This window comes from Mustela putorius, unplaced genomic scaffold (assembly GCF_011764305.1).
Source record: "Mustela putorius furo isolate JIRA1106 unplaced genomic scaffold, ASM1176430v1.1 tig00003845_pilon_pilon_pilon, whole genome shotgun sequence".
In the NCBI taxonomy this organism is placed as follows: domain Eukaryota; kingdom Metazoa; phylum Chordata; class Mammalia; order Carnivora; family Mustelidae; genus Mustela; species Mustela putorius.
This window is the reverse complement of record NW_025421998.1, coordinates 47,885,821-47,906,277: the sequence shown is the minus strand read 5'-3', so window position 1 is coordinate 47,906,277 and position 20,457 is coordinate 47,885,821. Positions and strand designations below refer to the sequence as shown.

Below are 20,457 nucleotides of genomic sequence, written 5' to 3'. Positions count from 1 at the left end.
CATTTTATATTACAGATTAATAACTTGAGGCAGTCAACACATGAGACAACTTTAACATTATTACATCATAGTTATAGTCATATCATAAGGTCAAAAGTAGATTAAAATTAAAGGCTCATAACTTCAAAAGACTCAGTTACGTGCTAATTCATAGATACTCACTATGTAGAGGGCAATACTTCTAAAATGGTGAATTGTAATAATAGACTAATTTGAGTTTCTTCTTTAGCTTTTATTTAAAATTAGAATGTTTAGCAATTTCATCATTTGCTCATGGTCTATAAATGAATCTTTATTAAACAGAATGATTAATTTATTTTACACTTTAAAAAAAAGATTTTATTTATTTATTTGAGAGAAAGAGTATGTGAGAGAGCTGAGAGGCGAGAAGGTCAGAGGGAGAAGTGGACTCCCTGTGGAGCTGGGAGCCCGATGTGGGACTTGATCCAGGGACTCGGGGATCATGACCTGAGCTGAAGGCAGTTGCTTAACCAACTGAGCCACCCAGGTACCCTATTTTACCTATTAATGATAAATATAAAAGAAAAAGTCCATTTAACTAAACTTATAGAAGAGATGAATGATTATTTTTAGTTTAAACTTAAATTTGATCACAGATAATTTCAAGAGAAAATGCTACACTTAATAAAACTAAAGTATATGATGTATTTTTGAGGAAGTTCTTGAAATAATAATGTATAGAAACTTGGTAGCATAGGTGATAATACATATTCTGGTGTCTGCATTTTAAAAACAATTACTTCTTTTAACTAGTTTTGAAAAAAAATTTTTTTAAAGATTTAATTTATTTGAGAGAGAGAGAGTATGTGAGAGATAGAATAAGTAGAGAGGAGAGGCAGAGCGAGTGGGTGAAGCCGACTCCACTGAGCAGGGAGCCCAGCGCAGGGCTCCATTCCAGCACTGTGGGATTATAACCTGAGCCGCAGGCAGACGCTTAACCAACTGAGCCACCCAGGCATCCCTAAAAAAGCGGTTTTAAAAAATAGATGTCTAGTTGACATGTAGTGTTTTATATTTGCTTCAGATGTGTCACATAGTGATTGTGTAGTTCTGTAGATCATGCAGTGCCTACCGTGATAAGTGTAGTTACCATCTATCTCCATACAGTTATTACAGTATTATTGACTGTATTTCCTATGCTGTAGTTTTCATCCCCCTGACTTATTTATTTTATAACTAAAAGTTTATACCTCTCAATCCCCTTTACCTTCACCTATTTCACCCCCCACTCCCTCACAACCAATGGTTTGTTTTCTGTATTTATGAATCTTTTTAAAATTTTTTGTTTGCTTATTTGGTTTTTTAGATTCCACGTATAAGCAAAATAATGTAGTATTTGTCTTTTTCTATCTAATTCATTAAGCATTGTCCCCTCTAGGTCTATCTGTGTTGTCCCAAATGGCAAGATTCTATTCTTTTTATTGTGCTGTAATAGTCCATTGTATGTATTTGCCACAATTAAAAAATTTTTAATTTATTTATTTGAGAGAGACAGCACAGAGAGAGAGAGAGCACTTAGGTGGAGTGGGGACGGGCAAAGGGAGAGGGAGAACCTGACTACGCATTAAGTAGGTAGCCCCATGCAGGGCTCAATTCCAGGACCTTGGGATTATGACCTGAGCCAAAGGCATATGCTTAACCAACTGAGCCAGCCAGGTGTCCCTGTGTAGCACATCATGTTTATCCATTCACTGTTGATGTACACCTAGGTTGTTTCCATATCTTTTCTATTGAAAGTAAAACTGCAGTAAACAAAGGGATACATATATGTTTTCAGATTACCGTTTTCATTTTCTTTGGTGCGTTTCCAACAATGGACTTACTAGATCGTATGGAATTTCCATTTTTAATTTTTTGAAGAGGCTCCATACTTTGTTTTACAGGGGCTGTACCAAATTACATTATGTCAATACTACATGAAGGTTCCCTTTTCTCCACATCCTCGCCAGTACCAATTGTTTCTTGTCTTCTCAACAATATCAGTCTGAGGGATGCCTGCGTGCTTCAGTTGGTTAAGCATCTGCCTTCAGCTTGGGTCATGATCCCAGCGTTCTGGGATCAAGCCCTATGTCCACATGGGTCTCCTTGCTCAGCAGGGAACCTGCTTCTCCCTCTACCTGCTGCTCCCCCTGTTTGTACTCTCTCTCTCTCTCTGACAAATAGATAAGTAAAGTCCTCAAGAAAAAAAATAATAATAGTACTCTGGTGTAATGCGATACCTATTGTGCTAAGTAGGTTTTTATAATTTCTTTCTAAGAAAACATTATTCCCTTATATCTTGAGAGTTGTAATTTATATTACTATAAGAATCATTGAAATGCTATGAAAGTCCAACTTGTGATCTTAACTATAATATCTAAAAACATAAAAGTATGTGTATATGTGTATGTGAAAAAGAAAGAAGGAGGGAATAGAGAGAAATAGAGAATAGTTAACCAGAAGCAACTTTAGTCTAAAGGCAAATTTTATGGGAGTAACATATTTTAAGGGAGTTGGCATTTCTAAAGTCCCCTTTAAACTTTATACCTTTTATGCTTCCTTTAAAAAGCACTCTTATTGTACTCTTTATTAAGATGTGGAAATGAAAGTCACAGAAAATAAGTTGTAGTTTTGTCATATTTATGTTGTATGGCTTCAATGGAATTATTTTAAGAGACATTTAAAAAAGGAATGGCATCCTAAATTCTATGAAACTGAGTGTAAATAGTTGGCATCCATGATAACTATGAGGCAGCATGTGAAATTGGGCCTTTTAAAAGGCATGATAGAACAGTGAGAAAAAAAAGAAGATAGAAAGAATTTTATTTTTGTATTTGAATACCCTAAGTTTTTAAAAAAGATTTTATTTATTTATTTGACAGAGATCACAAGTAGGCAGAGAGGCAGGCAGAGAGGTAGGGGGGAAAGCAGGCTCCCCACTGAGCAGAGCGACCCATGCGGGGCTCAATCCCAGGACCCTGGGATCATGACCTGAGCTGAAGGCAGAGGCTTTAACCCATTGAACCACCAGGTGCCCAAATACCCTAATTTTTAAATGTTACCTAAAATGTTTTAACATGGTTTTACACTTAAAATGTGGTATAATCATTGTGTGTGAATTTTATTTTTCTAGCTTGTTTTCTAGGAGCCTCGAACTGACCACTTACATTTATATCTGGGAGAACTATAGGCTCATCAGTTTGCCTTGGCATTCTCCGTGGACTTGGTATTTAACTTTCTTAGGAGTTGATTTTGGCTACTACTGGTTCCATCGCATGGCCCATGGTAAGTTGAAAATCAAGGTTTTATTGATAATGCCTGTTGAATTGTGTTTTAGTCATAGTAGGTATTCAATAAATATTGAATGAATGAATAAATGAATAACATGGATTATTTTATAGCATATAAAGATTAATGGTGAAAGTTGAGTTTAAAATTTAAGTGGAAACAATCTGGTCATTTTTGAAAAAAAGTGCAATTATTAGAATACATTTTTCACACCACTTGTATCTAACTCGTAAAAAAGTTGAGAAAGGGATGGCTGTAACATTACTTTTTAATATACTGCCTTCCATTTTTCTTATTATGACATGCTTGGAAGAGTCTCCAGACTCTTTCACGTAATACAAGACTTCATATCACAATTATCAGTGATCATTCAGAAGAGCTCTGAATCCCAGGTAATGTGTGCTGTCATACATAAGCTAGAGTCAAGTTCTTGGCAGTAATTCCACATAAAAATGAAAATGCAATCATCTAGGCACTAACCATAATGCATTTCAGTATTGCCATAGTTTTGCAAAATTTCTCATCTAATTCAAAGCCCTCTTATGGTACTGGTTCACTGAATCTACTTTTTGGGACTCTTGGCTGTACGTTCCAAAGAAATGTTTTGTTATGAAAAGGGAAGTGGAAGAACAGAAAACAGTCTAAACCTCTGTAGGGCTAAGTAGAGGTTGGAGAATGATTGTAAAGGTAAGGGGAGCAAATGGTCTCTCAGGAGGAAGAAGGCATGCAAAAGCATTTCTGAAGGGAAATGAAGGAAAGTGCTAATTTTGAAAACGTACCGAAGAGTAGAACTGAGCATTTCAGTGGGTGGTTGGGTTGAGTGGGTGGGGAGGAAGGAAGGAAAAGGAAGAAATCTGGAATAATAATAAAAACTAAATGGGAGATGCAATAAGAGACCTGAAATCAGGGTGAATAACCGAGCAATGTGTGTAGGAGTATGGTGACCAAACATCCTTCCTCAAAGAGGATGAAGGAAATAGGAGCAACATAGGCAAACATTATGCTTAAGGCAGTGAAATTTTAAATGCAGCATTATTTTTGTTAAGTACTTTGAACATGTACATATAATGAAACTGTCACGAATGTTAATTCATTAAAACAATTTGAAGGGAACATACAAACTAGAAAAAAGTTACTTACTTTGTGTGTGTGTGATAACCTTTGTCTTGGAAAATAATAGGTCAGCCCCTGACATCATTTCCTTGAGTATAAATGCAAGAGGATACTCCCAAATTGAACATGACTAGGAATAAAATATGGTCATGTAGTAAACTTTGTATTTTATTTCAAAATAGTAGTTTTCCTCTGTAAAATAAACCCATTGGCAAGCTTCCTCATTTTCTATGCAGCAAATGGGTAATGTAGAAAGCATACATCGTATTATTTAATTTCTAAGACCACACTGTCCTGTACTCATATGTTTGCGTGGGAAATCTGCAAATTCGCTTAATCTTTAAAAGCCCATTATAAGAGGAAACAAAGAACCAACAAAAATATTACCAAGTATAAAACTTTTAAAAATATGTTGATTGTTAAGTGCTCTCAGTTAGGGAAGAGCAATAAAGTAAAATAATACATTAAATACATGGAATCCGGGCTGTTTAAAGTATGCTTCCCATTAGAAAACTTTGAACGAATTCCAGTGGAGGCAGGCATTAAAAAAAATCTGAGAACCTTCTGGAAAAACACTCACCACCTTGAGGCTATGAAGTCTAATCTAAGTTCAAAGGCTTTTGACTTGTGAAGGAAAGCTCATAGGAAAAAAATAAATTAGTAGTTGAATGTGTCAACCTTCAATAAGATAGCTGACTTTTAAATATTATGTGATAATGTAAAATATTAAAATGGATTTTTAGAGGGGCGCCTGGGTGGCTCAGTGGGTTAAAGCCTCTGCCTTCGGCTCGGGTCATGATCCCGGAGTCCTGGGATCGAGCCCCACATCGGGCTCTCTGCTCGGCGGGGAGCCTGCTTCCTCCTCTCTCTCTCTGCCTGCCTCTCTGCCTACTTGTGATCTCTGTCTGTCAAATAAATAAATAGCATCTTTAAAAAAAAAAAATAAAATAAAATAAAATGGATTTTTAGAAATCTAGAAATACACAGGAGTAAGAAAAACTTATAATACCAAATTTCTTAAGCCTCTTGGGTTACTATGCTCATACTGATTAATTAGTCAAATTTATGTAACTGAAGTTTAGAAGTTTGAGGACTTCTAAATTCTAATGTTGTCATAAAATATAATAAGAAAAAGCCCTCTTTTCCTACTTAATGTGTTACTTTCTTTTCACTACTTGCAATAAAATAGTAAATTAAAAATGCATTCCATATTTGTTGATATGTTAAATGCTATGAGTTTTGAAGAAACAATATATACTTTTTATTTTTACATGTATATAATCTATTTCTTTAATAGCCCAAATTACTTTTAGAGTTTTTGTTGTTGTTTTGTTGTTATTAATTTGCTTTGCATAAATGGAAAATTTTCTCACATTAAGGGTATGGAAAAGAGTTAATTCTCAAAAACTTGAATTTGATTTCTATTCCTGTACAAAAGAACAGAAGGATATTTGAGTCTCTTATGTTATCTAAATTTCATTCCCTTTTCCTCTGTGATGATGAGAAGTGAATTGCTAATTATGGTAAACTTACAGAAAAAGAGAGGAACACAAAAATTTCTATAGAGTGCCTTGACGTCATTAGAAAGAAATGTAAAATGACAAATTTAAATAGGTCTTAAATTAAAGGAGCTTCTGGCACACTTGGTCTCCAGTACAAAAAGATGCATTATTTATCTGTCTTTCCTATTAGTTATACTAACCATGTAAAAAATCGAGTAAAGGTTTTTAAGGGGACACTTAAAATGTAAATGATTACTACTTAGCAGGAGCAAGAATGAGCTTTCCAGAGTGCTGGTCATGAACTTTACCTTGTCTTGGGTGGTGGCTATACATGAGTGCATGTACTTGTAAGAAATATGTTAAGTTGTGTACTTAAAATTTACATACTTTATTTAATTTATCATACTTTATTCAGAAAAAAAGTTAAATTAGTAAGCAATCCCACCCGTATGATTTCTTAGTGAATAGTTTGAAGTCAGAGTGATACAATGGTTAATGTAATTCAGAAATAAGAACCAAGAAATTATTATTTGTGAATAAGCATAAATACCAGAGGTGGATCCTACAGATGTTTCTCCTTTGCAAGCTCACTTGATGTTAGACTTTGTCAACTTAAAAGATTGGAGGGATACTACAGAGCCAGAACAGCAGGGACTTTGTTCCATGTCCAGAGTGCTGTTTTTCATGTGGCACTTAGCAGATTGGTGCCCAGGGATCTTGGTAGTATTCACCCCATGGTTTAGTTATAGCCTATAACTTTTGGTAAGATCCTCTGCCCTCCAGGGGACCACATCAGAGGACTGCCTGTAATATACACCCTCTGGGGTCTGTATACTCTAGCAAGTCTTTCTGTCTCCACTAGAGTTCCTGTGGTAGCCACAACCTCTCCAAAGATGTCTGACTCTTAGACTTGGCAGTTAGCGGGGAAAGGAGATTTTCCTAAATTTATACATGCCTGCTTTGTTCATTCTTTCTTAGCTCCATAGGAAATAACTGTGTTCATAGGTGCTACTTCTGTACCACTGAACTACTCCCTGTTTCTTTCTTTTAGTAGTTAACTTCTTTTTTTAATCAATTCTTTATATTAACTCTTTATATTAATTCTATTATTATAATAATTATTATATTAATTATTATTATATTAATATATTATATTAACTCTTTATATTAATTCTTTTATCAATTCTTTATATTAACTTTCTCTTTTTCAAATTACTGGTGGGTTTTGTCTCCTGATTAGACTCTGACTGATAAAGCCAATCTCCCCACATATTATATAGGGTTGCAAATTGAAGTTTACCCTGACTATACCTTTAATATTCCATTCTGAGGCATTGATTACATACTTAGGCTATAATACAATTTAGTTCATTTCTGAAATAAGGATGTTCATCTGTAAAATTGCTATAATAAGAATCTATAAAGTCCCCTCAAACTCTCATTCTTTTACTGAGCAAGTAAACGGTATAGTTGTTTCTCTTTGTCACTTTCTGTATCTAAACAAGGTGAGTGATCATAATTTTTGTGTAATTAATTACATTCATTCCTGCAGTTTTATTGTAATTAAGTGGACCTCTGTGGATGACTTCTTAAACTTCAGGGTTTTTTCATTCCTTTGTGACTTTTAACAGAAGTTGAATTTAGACCATCTTCACTTCTACCACTGTTTATAAAATAAGTAGATGTATTGATTAAAAATAATTTTAATTTCTGATAGTGAGGACTATGGTCTCTATTGGAGAATAGGTGATTAAATTCAGCTACATTTATGATTCTTTATTAAAAAAATACTAGAGCATACCTAATTTTATGTAGTTATTTGCTATATATTATAATTCACTATTTTGAAAACACAGTGTGATTTCAGGCGTATTGGATCACTGAGGGTGATGTCCAGTGTGCACTGGGCTAAGTAAAAGTACTTCCTCTCACTTCTTCCCATGATTTATTACTTTATCTCAGTCCTTGGAGTCATCATCATTCAGAATATCCATGGGGGAAGCCTTGGAATTCCCATCAACTTACCTAAGACCCCCAGTTTCTCATCATTACTTTCTACTAAAAAACATCTCATCTATATCAACCATTTTCCTCTGAGTTCATTTTAATGAAAGACGCAGTCCTCTGCTTCTGATACTAAACGTTTGTCCATAGAAGCACTTAAAATATACTGAAATATTACCAGTACTCCCCCTCAGAAAGACCCATTTGAAGGAGCCTTCCTCTTAGAAATAGCTTATTTTTATCACTGGCATTTGTGGTCACCGTTAAAACCATGGTCTGAACTTCCTTTGATGTACTTAGATTCTGTATGTAAGTGATACATGAAGAACACATTTGAAACACAGATTTGGGCCCTCATCCAGGTGCTGAAAGTATGAATGCATTGAGATATCAAAGAGGCAAGTCATATACTTGATAATAAAGAATAAGAGTCTCAAGAATCTCCATTAGCCTATTTTTGAACATTGATACTTAAGTGTGGACATATTTCCAGGACACATATCCAAGAATAGTTGGGAGCATTAGAGGATAGCTACGGTAATATTTTTCAGGATTAAAAAGCTGTGAAATGAGTAATCAGAATGCAACTCAAGGTTAAAGAGGGAGTAGAGATTAACTTACAAGCTTTGGTCTCCTTCTGATGCTGCTTGAGACAGACAATGTGCCCTGTGTGCTAACTTAGTGCCAGGACTTTAGTACACTTGCCTCTCATATAACAGAGAGAGGATTGAAATTTGTTTCAAGAAATATAGGCATGTAACTGTAGTACAGCTATTTACCACACATATAACCTTGGGATTAACTTCTCTGAGACAGATTTTACTGGTTTTATTTACCTCTCAGTTTTGTGGCTTTTCTTTTCTACTTTTTGTTGTTGTTGTAATTTTATTTTATTTTTTTCAGTGTTCCAAGATTCATTGCTCATGCACCACACCCAGTGCTCCATGCAATACGTGCCCTCCTTAATACCCACCACCAGTCTTACCCAACCCCTACACCCCTCCCCTCCAAAACCCTCAGTTTGTTTCTCAGTCCACAGTCTCTCATGGTTTGTCTCCCCCTCTGATTTCCCCCATCTCACTTCTCCTCTCCATCTCCCAATGTCCTCCGTGTTATTCCTCACACTCCACAAGTAAGTGAAACCATATGATACTTGACTCTCTCTGCTTGACTTATTTCACTCAGCGTAATCTCTTCCAGTCCCATCCATGGTGATATACAAGTTGGGAAGTCATCCTTTCTGATGGAGGCATAATACTCCATTGTATATATGGACCATATCTTCTTTATCCATTCGTCCATCGAAGGGCATCTAGGTTCTTTCCACAGTTTGGCGACTGTGGCCATTGCTTCTTGAACACTGGGGTACAGATGGCCCTTCTTTTCACTACATCTGTATCTTTAGGGTAAATACCCTGAAGTGGAAGTGCAGGGTCACAGGGCAGCTCTATTTTTAATTTCTTAAGGAATCTCCACACTGTTTTCCAAAGTGGCTGCACCACCTTGCATTCCCACCAAGAGCAGAAGAGGGTTCCCCTTTCTCCACATCCTCTCCAACACTTGTTGTTTACTGTCTTGTTAATTTTAGCCATTCTAACTGGTGTAAGGTGGTATGTGTAATGTGGTTTTTATTTGAATCTCCACCATTGATGGCTAATGATGATGAACATTCTTTCATGTGTCTGTTAGCCATTTGTATGTCTTCTTGGAGAAGTGTCCATTATGTCTCCTTCCCATTTTTTGACATGATTACCTGTTTTGTGTGTGTCGAGTTTGAGGAATTCTTTATAGATCTTGGATATCAGCGCTTTGTCTGTAGTGTCATTTGCGAATAGCTTCTCCCATTCCGTGGGATGCCTCTTTGTTTTGTTGACTATTTCCTTTGCTGTGCAGAAGCTTTTGTTCTTGATGAAGTTCCAAAAGTTCATTTTCGCTTTTGTTTCCTTTGCCTTTGGAGACATGTCTTGAAAGAAGTTGCTGTGGCCGATGTCAAAGAGGCTACTGTCTGTGTTCTCTTCTAGGATTTTGATAGATTCCTGCCTCACATTGAGGTCTTTTATCCATTTGAGTTTATCTTTGTGTATGGTGTAAGAGAATGGTCGAGCTTCATTCTTCTATATGTAGCTGTCCAATTTTCCCAGCACCATTTATTGAAGAGACTGTCTTTTTTCCACTGGATATTTTTTCCTGCTTTGTTGAAGGTTAGTTGACTGTAGAGTTGAGGGCCCATATCTGGGCTCTCTACCAATCCATCATTATTCTATCATACAGAGTATTTTCACTAAAAATTCTATGTCCCTACTACTCACCCCATTTTCTCCCCTAAAGTTTGACAACCACTGATCTATTCATTGTCTTCATAGTTTTGCCTTTTTTAGGTTGTCTATAGAGTATGTAGACTTTTCATATTGGACTCTTCCACTTAAAATTATGTGTTTCTTTCCTCCATTTCTTTTATGGCCTGATAGCTCATTTCTATCGAACACTGAACAATATTCCATTGCCTGGGTGTACCACAGTTTACAAACCCTTTCACCTACTGAATGATATCTTGCTTGCTTCCAAGTTTTGGCACATTTGAATAAAGCTGCTCTGAACACCTGTGTACAAGTTTTTGTGTGAACATGATTTTTCAAATCCTTTGCATAAATACCAAGCAGTGAAATTGCTGGATCATAGGGTTAGAATATTTAATATTTAAATTTAATATTTAATTTAATATTTAATATTTAATATTTAGGTATTTTGTTTCTTTCTAAGAAACTGAAAAATTACCTTCTAAAGTGGCTATGCCATTTTACATTCCATCAGCAATAATGAGACTCCCTATTGTTCCACATCCTGGCCAGTAGTTGATGTCACAAATGTCCCTTCCAGATTTGAGCCATCCTGATAGATGTGTAGTGGCGTGTCACTATTGTGTATATTGCACTTCCCTGATTACATGATGTGCAGCATCTATTCATATGCTTATTTGACATCTGTTATTCTTCATTTAGGTGTGTATTGCATTCAAGGGCACATCTTTCACTTTGGTTGTTGTTTTCTTACTGTGTGATTTTTAATAGTTCTTTGTGTACTTTGGATAATAGTCCCACATTAAATATGCCTTCTGAAAATTGCTTTTCTTCTCACCCTCTTGACATCGTCTTTCACAGAGCAGAAGTTTTTAATTTTAATAAAGTATAGCTTGCCAAGTCTTTCATGGATGAGGCTGTTGTATCATATCTAGAAAGCCCTTGCGATAGATACCCAAGGTCATCTACGTTTTCTCCTATATTATCTTCTAGGAGGTATCTTCTAGTAGTTTTATAGTTTTGCACTTTAGATTTAGGTCTGTGATGCATTTGGAGTGAATTTTTGTGAATTCAAAGTCTGTGTCTAAATTGCTTTTTTGCATGTGGTTGTTCAACAGTTCCAGCACTCTGTGTTGAAAAGATGATCTTGACCCCATTGTTTTCCCTTTGCTCCTTTGTCAGCCATCAGCTGGCTATATTTATATGAATCTATTTTTGCACTCTGTTTTCTGATCCAGAATCTATCCAGCTATTCTTTCACCAATACCACACTGTCTTGATTACTGTAGCTTTGTAGTCAGTCTTAAAATTAAGTAGAGTCAGGGTACCTGGGTGGCTCAGTGGGTTAAGCCTCTTCCTTCAGCTCAGGTCATGATCTCAGGGTCCTGGGATCAAGCCCCATATGGGGCTCCCTGCTTGGCGGGGAGTCTGCTCCCCCTCCCCTCTTCTGCCTGCTTCTGCCTACTTGTGATCTCTGTCAAATAAATACATAAAATATTTTTTAAAAAATTAAGTAGAGTCAGACCTTCAATTTTGTTATTTTCCTTTAATATTATGTTGGCCATTCTGGGTATTTTGTCTCTTTATAAATTTAGGAAGTAGTCTGTTAGTATCCACAAAATAATTTTCTGGGATTTTGATAGGGAAGGCACTGAATCTATAGATCAAATTGGAAAGAACTGATGTCTTGATAATATCAGATATTTCTGTTTATGATTATTGAAAATCTCTTTATTTATTTAGTTCCTTTATTGCATTCAGTAGAGTTTTTAAGTGTTCCTTACATAGATCTTGTACATATCTCAGATTTATACATATTTTAATTTTTTGGATACTAATATATTTTTTTTGAGGGAGAGAGAGTGCGCGCACACAGGTAGTAGGGGAGACAGAGGGAGAGGCAGAGAGAGGATCTAAAGCAGGCTCCATGCCCAGCACAGAGCCTGACATGGGGCTTGATTTCACAACCCTCAGATCATAACCTCAGAAATCAAGTGTTGGACACTTCACCGACTGAGCCACCCAGGTGCCCCAATGGTATTATGTTTTTTAGTTTCAAATTTCACTTATTCATTGCCATTATAGGGAAACTACTGACTCATATATTAACCTTATATCCTGCAATCTTATTATAATTGCTTATTATTTCTAAGATTTTTGTTGTTATTGTTGATTACTTTGGATTTTCTACATATTCAGTCATCCCACCTGTAAACAAAGACAGTTTTATTTCTTCCTTTTCAGTTTGTATACCTCGTGTTTCCTTTTCCTGTTATCATTAGCTATGATGAAAAAGAATTTTTTAATAAAATAAAAATTACTAAAAAAGAGTAAGAAACTTAATGGTGAATTGCTATAGAAGATTTCAAATTCACTGAACTACAGCATGATTTTAAAAGATAAATTATATTGTGACTTCTCAATTCACACTAAATAAAATCAACATTTTTATTCTAATTTGAGTTCTTACATGACCTGCCCACACTGCCTCACATTTATGATACCTCTTATCACTTACAACTTTAATCCTCTTGCATGCATCTTCAGCCACAGTGACCTCCTCACATTTCTTATCACTTACAACTTTAATTCTCTCACATATACCTTCAGCCACAGTGACCTCCTCACATTTCCTCAAATGTGCCACGTATTCTCTGCCTCAGAGCCTTTGCACTTGCTATTCTGTCTGCCAGGTACTCTCTTTTCCCAGAACCATATGATTCATTCTCTTAAGAAGCATTAGGTCTATTGCTCAAAAGTCACATTATCACACAAATATTTAGGGTCATCTATATAAAACTGTAATACCCAAACCTATCTGACACTTTCTATTTCTCCTAACCTGCTTTATTAATTTTACTGCATACATCACATCCTGGCATTGTATTAGTAACCTTTGTAAGACTCTTGGATTTGACTAAGTATCACATGTGCCAATGAAAGTGAAAGTGTAAAGTAGGTCTTCAATGAGTATTTGTTACATTAATAAATAAACGTTACTCCTCTCCTAAAAATCTTCCTTGTTTCACATTACATCCATAATAAATAGGCTGTAGGGGAAAATGGGGAGTATAGCTGAGGAATGACTTACGAGTTTTATTACTGCCAGTCTACAGGATCCAATGTGACCAGAATCCTGACTAACTCCTCAATCCTTTTTTTACAGTTCCGCAATATTTCTTGGTATTTCTCAAATTTGCCCAGCATATTCTTTCCTCAGGTACTTTGAACCAGCAGGTTCCTCTGTGTAGAACTCTCTTTCCTCAGATATTACTAGCATGCCTTCTTTGCCTCCTTCAAGTTTTTACTAAAATGCCACCTATCACCTCTTATAAGTCCCAATAGAGGATTTACTAGTCTCCTGTACCCATCACACTTTATCCCATAGCACTCATCACTACCTGGCATTATATTACTATGTTTTATACCTGGATTTCCTTCCCTGTTAGAATGCAAACTTCACAAAGGAAGTAGCATTTTTCACTATTATATCCCCCATGATTAGAATTCCTAGTATACAGTAGCTTCTCACCTAACATCCAATGAACAAAGAATGCCTGTCTAGCTCATAGGGCTGTTCTGGGAAGCAAATAATAAAACATGATGTATTATTAATATAGAGCACTTCATCCAGTACCTAGTAGTGTAATAAACATTAATTCAATAATATTATTAATACTCAAATAGTGTTTACAATGTACAAATCATTTTCCTAACTTTATGCTCCTGTAAGTTTTATAAAAACCCTATCATGGCGCGCCTGGGTGGCTCAGTGGGTTAGAGCCTCTGCCTTTGGCTCAGGTCATGATCCCGGGTTCCTGGGACCGAGCCCCACATCAGGCTCTGTGCTCAGCGGGGTGCCTGCTTCCTCGTCTCTCTTTGCTTGCCTCTCTGCTTACTTGTGATCTCTGTCTGTCAAAAAAAGAAAAAAAAACAACAACCCTATTGTGTGTATAGTATTAGCCCCATTTATTAGACAAAAAAATTAAGACAGATTAACTTGTCCCAAATCTCAGTAAATAATTGGCAACACTAGGAACTGAATTCAGATAACCTGACTCCAGAATCTGTTTTTTAAAAAATTCTCCAATGGTTTTCAATAATAGTTTACTTTTAATTAATGTTGCTATTAACACTCTTACTAGCATCATCTACATCTTAAACAAAACCCCATTTGCTTTTTATCTACATTGCTTTGAGAAAAATTAATCAGTATATTCAGAAATATGGAAATTTAAGAGTTGGTGACAATGAGGACAGGGTTTCTTTTTTCAGTTTCCGAGTTCACACTATAATCATCTTTGTACTTCCCCTATTATTGTTATAACTAATTATTAATATCTGTCATTCATAGTAGAATGTACAGTCAGTGGCCAGATCTCTTATTGACAAATCTATCACTGGTGCCCAGTACAGGATTAGAATAAAATAGGTGATCATCAAATATTTATTGAAAAAAATAATGCAGGCATAAAAAGTTTATAACAGTAAAAAAGTCTCTAAGTTAATTGATAATATTTCCAGGAATCTTCACTTATAAACTTAGTAATTCACAGAGCAGTTTTTCTCATTGTGCTATTTTTAAAAATTTTTTAAATTTTTTATTTTTTATAAACATATTTTTATCCCTAGGGGTACAGGTCTGTGAATCGCCAGATTCACACACTTCACAGCACTCACCATAGCACATACCCTCCCCAATGTCCACAACCCTACCCCCCCAACAACCCTCCCCCCGGCAACCCTCAGTTTGTTTTGTGAGATTTAGAGTCACTTATGGTTTGTCTCCCTCCCAATCCCATCTTGTTTCATTTATTCTTCTCCTACCCCCGTAACCCCCCAAGTTGCATCACCACTTCCTCATATCAGGGAGACCATATGATAGTTGTCTTTCTCCAATTGACTTATTTTGCTAAGCATGATACGCTCTAGTTCCATCCACGTCGTCGCAAATGGCAAGATTTCATTACTTTTGATGGCTGCATAGTATTCCATTGTGTATATATACCACTTCTACCTTATCCATTCATCTGTTGATGGACATCTAGGTTCTGTCCATAGTTTGGCTATCATGGACATTGCTGCTATAAACATTTGGGTGCACGTGCCCCTTCGGATCACTACGTTTGTATCTTTAGGGTAAATACCCAGTAGTGCAATTGCTGGGTCATAGGGTAGTTCTATTTTCAACATTTGAGGAACTTCCATGCTGTTTTCCAGAGTGGCTGCACCGACTTGCATTCCCACCAACAGTGTAGGAGGGTTCCTCTTTCTCCTCATCATTGCCAGCATCTATCATTTCCTGACTTGTTAATTTTAGCCATTCTGACTGGTGTGAGGTGGTATCTCATTGTGGTTTTGATTTGTATTTCCCTGATGCCAAGCGATATGGAGCTTTTTATCATGTGTCTGTTGACCATCTGGATGTCTTCTATGCAGAAATGTCTGTTCATGTCTACTGCCCATTTCTTGATTGGATTATTTGTTCTTTGGGTGTTGAATTCGCTAAGTTCTTTATAGATTTTGGACACTAGTCCTTTATCTGATATGTCGTTTGCATATATCTTCTCCCATTCTGTCAGTTGTCTTTTGGTTTTGTTAATTGTTTCCTTTGTTGTGCAAAACTTTTGATCTGGATGAAAGCCCAAGAGTCCATTTTTGCCCTTGCTTCCCTTGCCTTTGGCGATGTTCCTAGGAAGATGTTGGTGCAGCTGAGGTCAAAGAGGTTGCCGCCTGTGTTCTCCTCAAGGATTTTGATGGATTCCTTTCTCACATTGAGGTCCTTCATCCATTTTGAGTCTATTTTCATGTGTCGTGTACGGAAATGGTCCAATTTCATTTTTCTGCATACGGTTGTCCAGTTTCCCAACACCATTTATTGAAGAGGCTGTCTTTTTTCCATTGGACATTCTTTCCTGCTATGTTGAAGATTAGTTGACCATAGAGTTGAGGGTCTATTTCTAGGCTCTCTATTCTGTTCCATTGATCTATGTGTCTTTTTTTGTGCCAGTACCATGCTGTCTTGATGATGATAGCTTTGTAATAGAGCTTAAAGTCCAGAATTGTGATGCTACCAACTTTGGCTTTCTTTTTCAATATTCCTTTGGCAATTCGAGGTCTTTTCTGGTTCCATATAAATTTTAGGATTATTTGTTCCATTTCTTTGAAAGAAATGGATGGTATTTTGATAGGGATTGTATTAAATGTGTAGATTGCTTTAAGTAGCATAGACATTTTCACAGTATTTATTCTTCCAATCCAGGAGCATGGAACATTTTTCCATTTCTTTGTGTCTTCCTCAATTTCTTTCATGAGTACTTTTTAGTTTTCTGAGTATAGATTCTGTACCTCTTTGGTTAGGTTTATTCCTAGGTATCTTATAGTTTTGGGTGCAATTGTAAATGGGATAGATTGACTCCTTAATTTCTCTTTCTTCTGTCTTGCTGTTGGTGTAGAGAAATGCAACTGATTTCTTTGCATTGATTTTATATCCTGACAATTTACTGAATTCCTGTACAATTTCTAGCAGCTTTGGAGTGGAGTCTTTTAGGTTTTCCACATATAGTATATCATCTGCAAAGAGTGATAGTATGACTTCTTCTTTGCTGATTTGGATGCCTTTAATTTTCTTTTGTTGTCTGATTGCTGAGGCTAGGACGTCTAGTACTATGTTGAATAGCAGTGGTGATAATGGACATCCCTGCCGTGTTCCTGACCTTAGTGGAAAAACTTTCAGTTTTTCTCCATTGAGAATGATATTTGCGGTGGGTTTTTCAAAGATGGCTTTGATAATATTGAGGTATGTGCCCTCTGTCCCTACACTTTGAAGAGTTTTGATCAGGAAGGGATGCTGTACTTTGTCAAATGCTTTTTCAGCATCTATTGAGAGTATCATATGGTTTTTGTTCTTTCTTTTATTAATGTGTTGTATCACATTGATTGATTTGCAGATGTTCAACCAACCTTGCAGCCCTGGAATATATCTCACTTGGTTGTGGTGAATAATCCTTTTAATGTACTGTTGAATCCTATTGGCTAGTATTTTGGTGAGAATTTTCGCATCTGTGTTCATCAAGGATATTACTCTGTAGTTCTCTTTTTTGATGGGATCCTTGTCTGGTATGGGGATCAAGGTGATGCTAGCCTCATAAAATGAGTTTGGAAGTTTTCTTTCCATTTCTATTTTTTGGAACAGTTTCAGGAGAATCGGAATTAGTTCTTCTTTAAATGTTTGGTAGAATTCCCCGGGGAAGCTCTCTGGCCCTGGGCTTTTGTTTGTTTGGAGATTTTGGATGACTGTTTCAATCTCCTTACTGGTTATGGGTCTGTTCAGGTTTTCTATTTCTTCCTGGTTCAGTTGTGGTAGTGTATATGTCTCTAGGAATGCATCCATTTCTTCCAGATTGTCAAATTTGTTGGTGTAGAGTTGCTCATAGTATGTTCTTATAATTGTCTGTATTTCTTTGGTGTTAGTTGTGATCTCTTCTCTTTCATTCATAATTTTATTTATTTGGGTCCTTTCTCTTTTCTTTTTGATGAGTCTGGCCAGGGGTTTATCAATCTTATTAATTCTTTCAAAGAACCAGCTCCTACTTTCCTTGATTTGTTCTATTGTTTTTTTGGTTTCTATTTCATTGATTTCTGCTCTTATCTTCTCCTGCTGGGCTTAGGGTTTCAGAAAGAAACCAGCTCCTTTAGGTGTAGGGTTAGGTTGTGTACCTGAGACCTTTCTTGTCTCTTGAGAAAGGCTTGTACTGCTATATATTTTCCTCTCAGGACTGCCATTGTTGTGTGCCACAGATTTTGAACCATTGTATTTTCATTATCATTTGTTTCCAGGAATTTTTTCAATTCTTCTTTAATTTCCTGGTTGACCCATTCATCTTTAGAAGGATGCTGTTTAGTCTCCATGTATTTGGGTTCTTTCCAAACTTCCTCTTGGGATTGAGTTCTAGCTTCAGAGCATTGTGGTCTGAAAATATGCAGGGAATGATCCCAATCTTTTGATACCAGTTGAGACCTGATTTAGGGCCAAGGATGTGATCTATTCTGGAGAATGTTCCATGTGCACTAGAGAAGAATGTGTATTCTGTTGGTTTGGGATGAAATGTTCTGAATATATCTGTGATGTCCATCTGGTCCAGTGTGTCATTTAAGGCCTTTATTTCTTTGTTGATCTTTTGCTTGGATGATCTGTCCTTTTCAGTGAGGGGAGTGTTAAAGTCCCTTACTATTATTGTATTATTGTTGATGTGTTTCTTTGATTTTGTTATTAATTGGTTTATATAGTTGGCTGCTCCCACGTTAGGGGCATAGATATTTAAAATTGTTAGATCTTCTTGTTGGAAAGATCTTTTGAGTATGATATAGTGTCCTTCCTCATCTCTTATTATAGTCTTTGGTTTAAAATCTAATTGATCTGATATAAGGATTGCCACTCCTGCTTTCTTCTGATGTCCATTAGCATGGTAAACTGTTTTCCACCCCCTCACTTTAAATCTGGAGGTGTCTTTAGGTCTAAAATGAGTTTCTTGGAGGCAACATATAGATGGGTTTTGTTTTTTTATCCATTCTGATACACTGTGTCTTTTGATTGGGGCATTTAGCCCATTAACATTCAGGGTAACTATTGAGAGATATGAATTTAGTGCCATTGTATTGCCTGTAAGGTGACTGTTACTGTATATTGTCTCTGTTCCTTTCTGATCTACTACTTTTAGTCTCTCTCTTTGCTTAGAGGACCCCCTTTCAGTATTTCCTGTAGAGCTGGTTTGGTGTTTGCAAATTCTTTCAGTTTTTGTTTGTCCTGGAAGCTTTTTATATCTCCTTCTATTTTCAATGCTAGTCTAGCTGGATATAGTATTCTTGGCTGCATGTTTTTCTCATTCAGTGCTCTGAATATATCATGCCAGCTCTTTCTGGCCTGGCAGGTCTCTGTGAATAAGTCTGCTGCCAATCTACTATTTTTACCATTGTATGATACCGACTTCTTTTCCTGGGCTACTTTCAGGATTTTCTCTTTGTCAGTAAGACTTGTAAATTTTACTATTAGGTGATGGGGTGTGGACCTACTCTTGTTGATTTTGAGGGGGGTTCTCTGTACCTCCTGGATTTTGATGCTTGTTCCCTTTGTCATATTAGGGAAATTCTCTCCAATAATTCTCTCCAATATACCTTCTTCTCCCCTCTCTCTTTCTTCTTCTAGAATCCCAAATATTCTAATGTTGTTTCGTCTTATGGTGTCACTTGTCTCTTCAATTCTCCCCTCGTGGTCCAGTAGATGTGTGTCCCTCTTTTGCTCAGTTTCTTTATTCTCTGTCTTTTGGTCTTCTATATCGCTAATTTTTTCTTCTGCCTCATTTATACTAGCAGTGAGAGCCTCTATTTTTTATTGCACCTCATTAATAGCTTTTTTGATTTCAACTTGGTTAGATTTTAGTTTTTTTATTTCTCCAGAAAGGGGTTTTATATCTCCCGAGAGGATTTCTCTAATATCTACTATGCCTTTTTCGAGCCCGGCTAGAACCTTGAGAATCGTCATTCTGAACTCTAGATCTGACATATTACCAATGTCTGTATTGATTAGGTCCCTAGCCTTCAGTCCTGCCTCTTGTTCTTTTTTTGTGTGTGGTGAATTTTTCCGCCTTGTCATTTTGTCCAGATAAGAGTATATGAAGGAGCAAGTAAAATACTAAAAGGGTGGCAAAGACCCCAGTAAAGTATGCTTTAACCAAATCAGAAGAGATCCCAAATTGTGGGGGGTAGAAAGGGGATAAAAAGAGGTTCAGGAAAAAAAAAAAAGGAAACAATTAAAAAAGAAAATGAATAAAGAAAAAAACGTAAAAAAGAAAAAAAATATATATATATTAGATAAACTAGTTTAAAAAATGTTAAAAAAGAAAAGGGTAAAAGTTAAAAAAAATTAGCAGAAGAAGAAAAAAAAATTGAAAAAGAAACAAAAACGTTTAAATGAACTGCAAGACTAAAGAATCATGGGGAGAAAGCCATGAGTTCAGTGCTTTGCTTTCTCCTCCTCTGGAATTCCGCTGCTCTCCTTGGTATTGAACCTGCATTCCTTGGTAGGTAAACTTGGTCCTGGCTGGATTTCTTGTTGATCTTCTGGGGGAAGGGGCCTGTTGTAGTGATTCTCAAGTGTCTTTGCCCCAGGCGGAATTGCACCACCCTTACCAGGGGCTGGGCTGAGTAATCAGCTCCGGTTTGCTTTCAGGAGCTTTTGCTCCCTGAATGCTTTC

At 36.4% G+C, this 20,457-nt stretch overlaps 1 protein-coding gene across 1 annotated transcript in view; it reads left to right on the top strand.

Moving 5' to 3' along the window:
* Positions 1-20,457, top strand: part of AGMO (alkylglycerol monooxygenase) — a 212,315-nt gene that overhangs the window by 10,863 nt on the left and 180,995 nt on the right. The window contains exon 3 of the mRNA XM_045089729.1: positions 3,134-3,285. Within this exon, the coding sequence (XP_044945664.1) occupies positions 3,134-3,285 (152 nt within the window). The remainder of the gene's footprint in view (positions 1-3,133; positions 3,286-20,457) is intronic.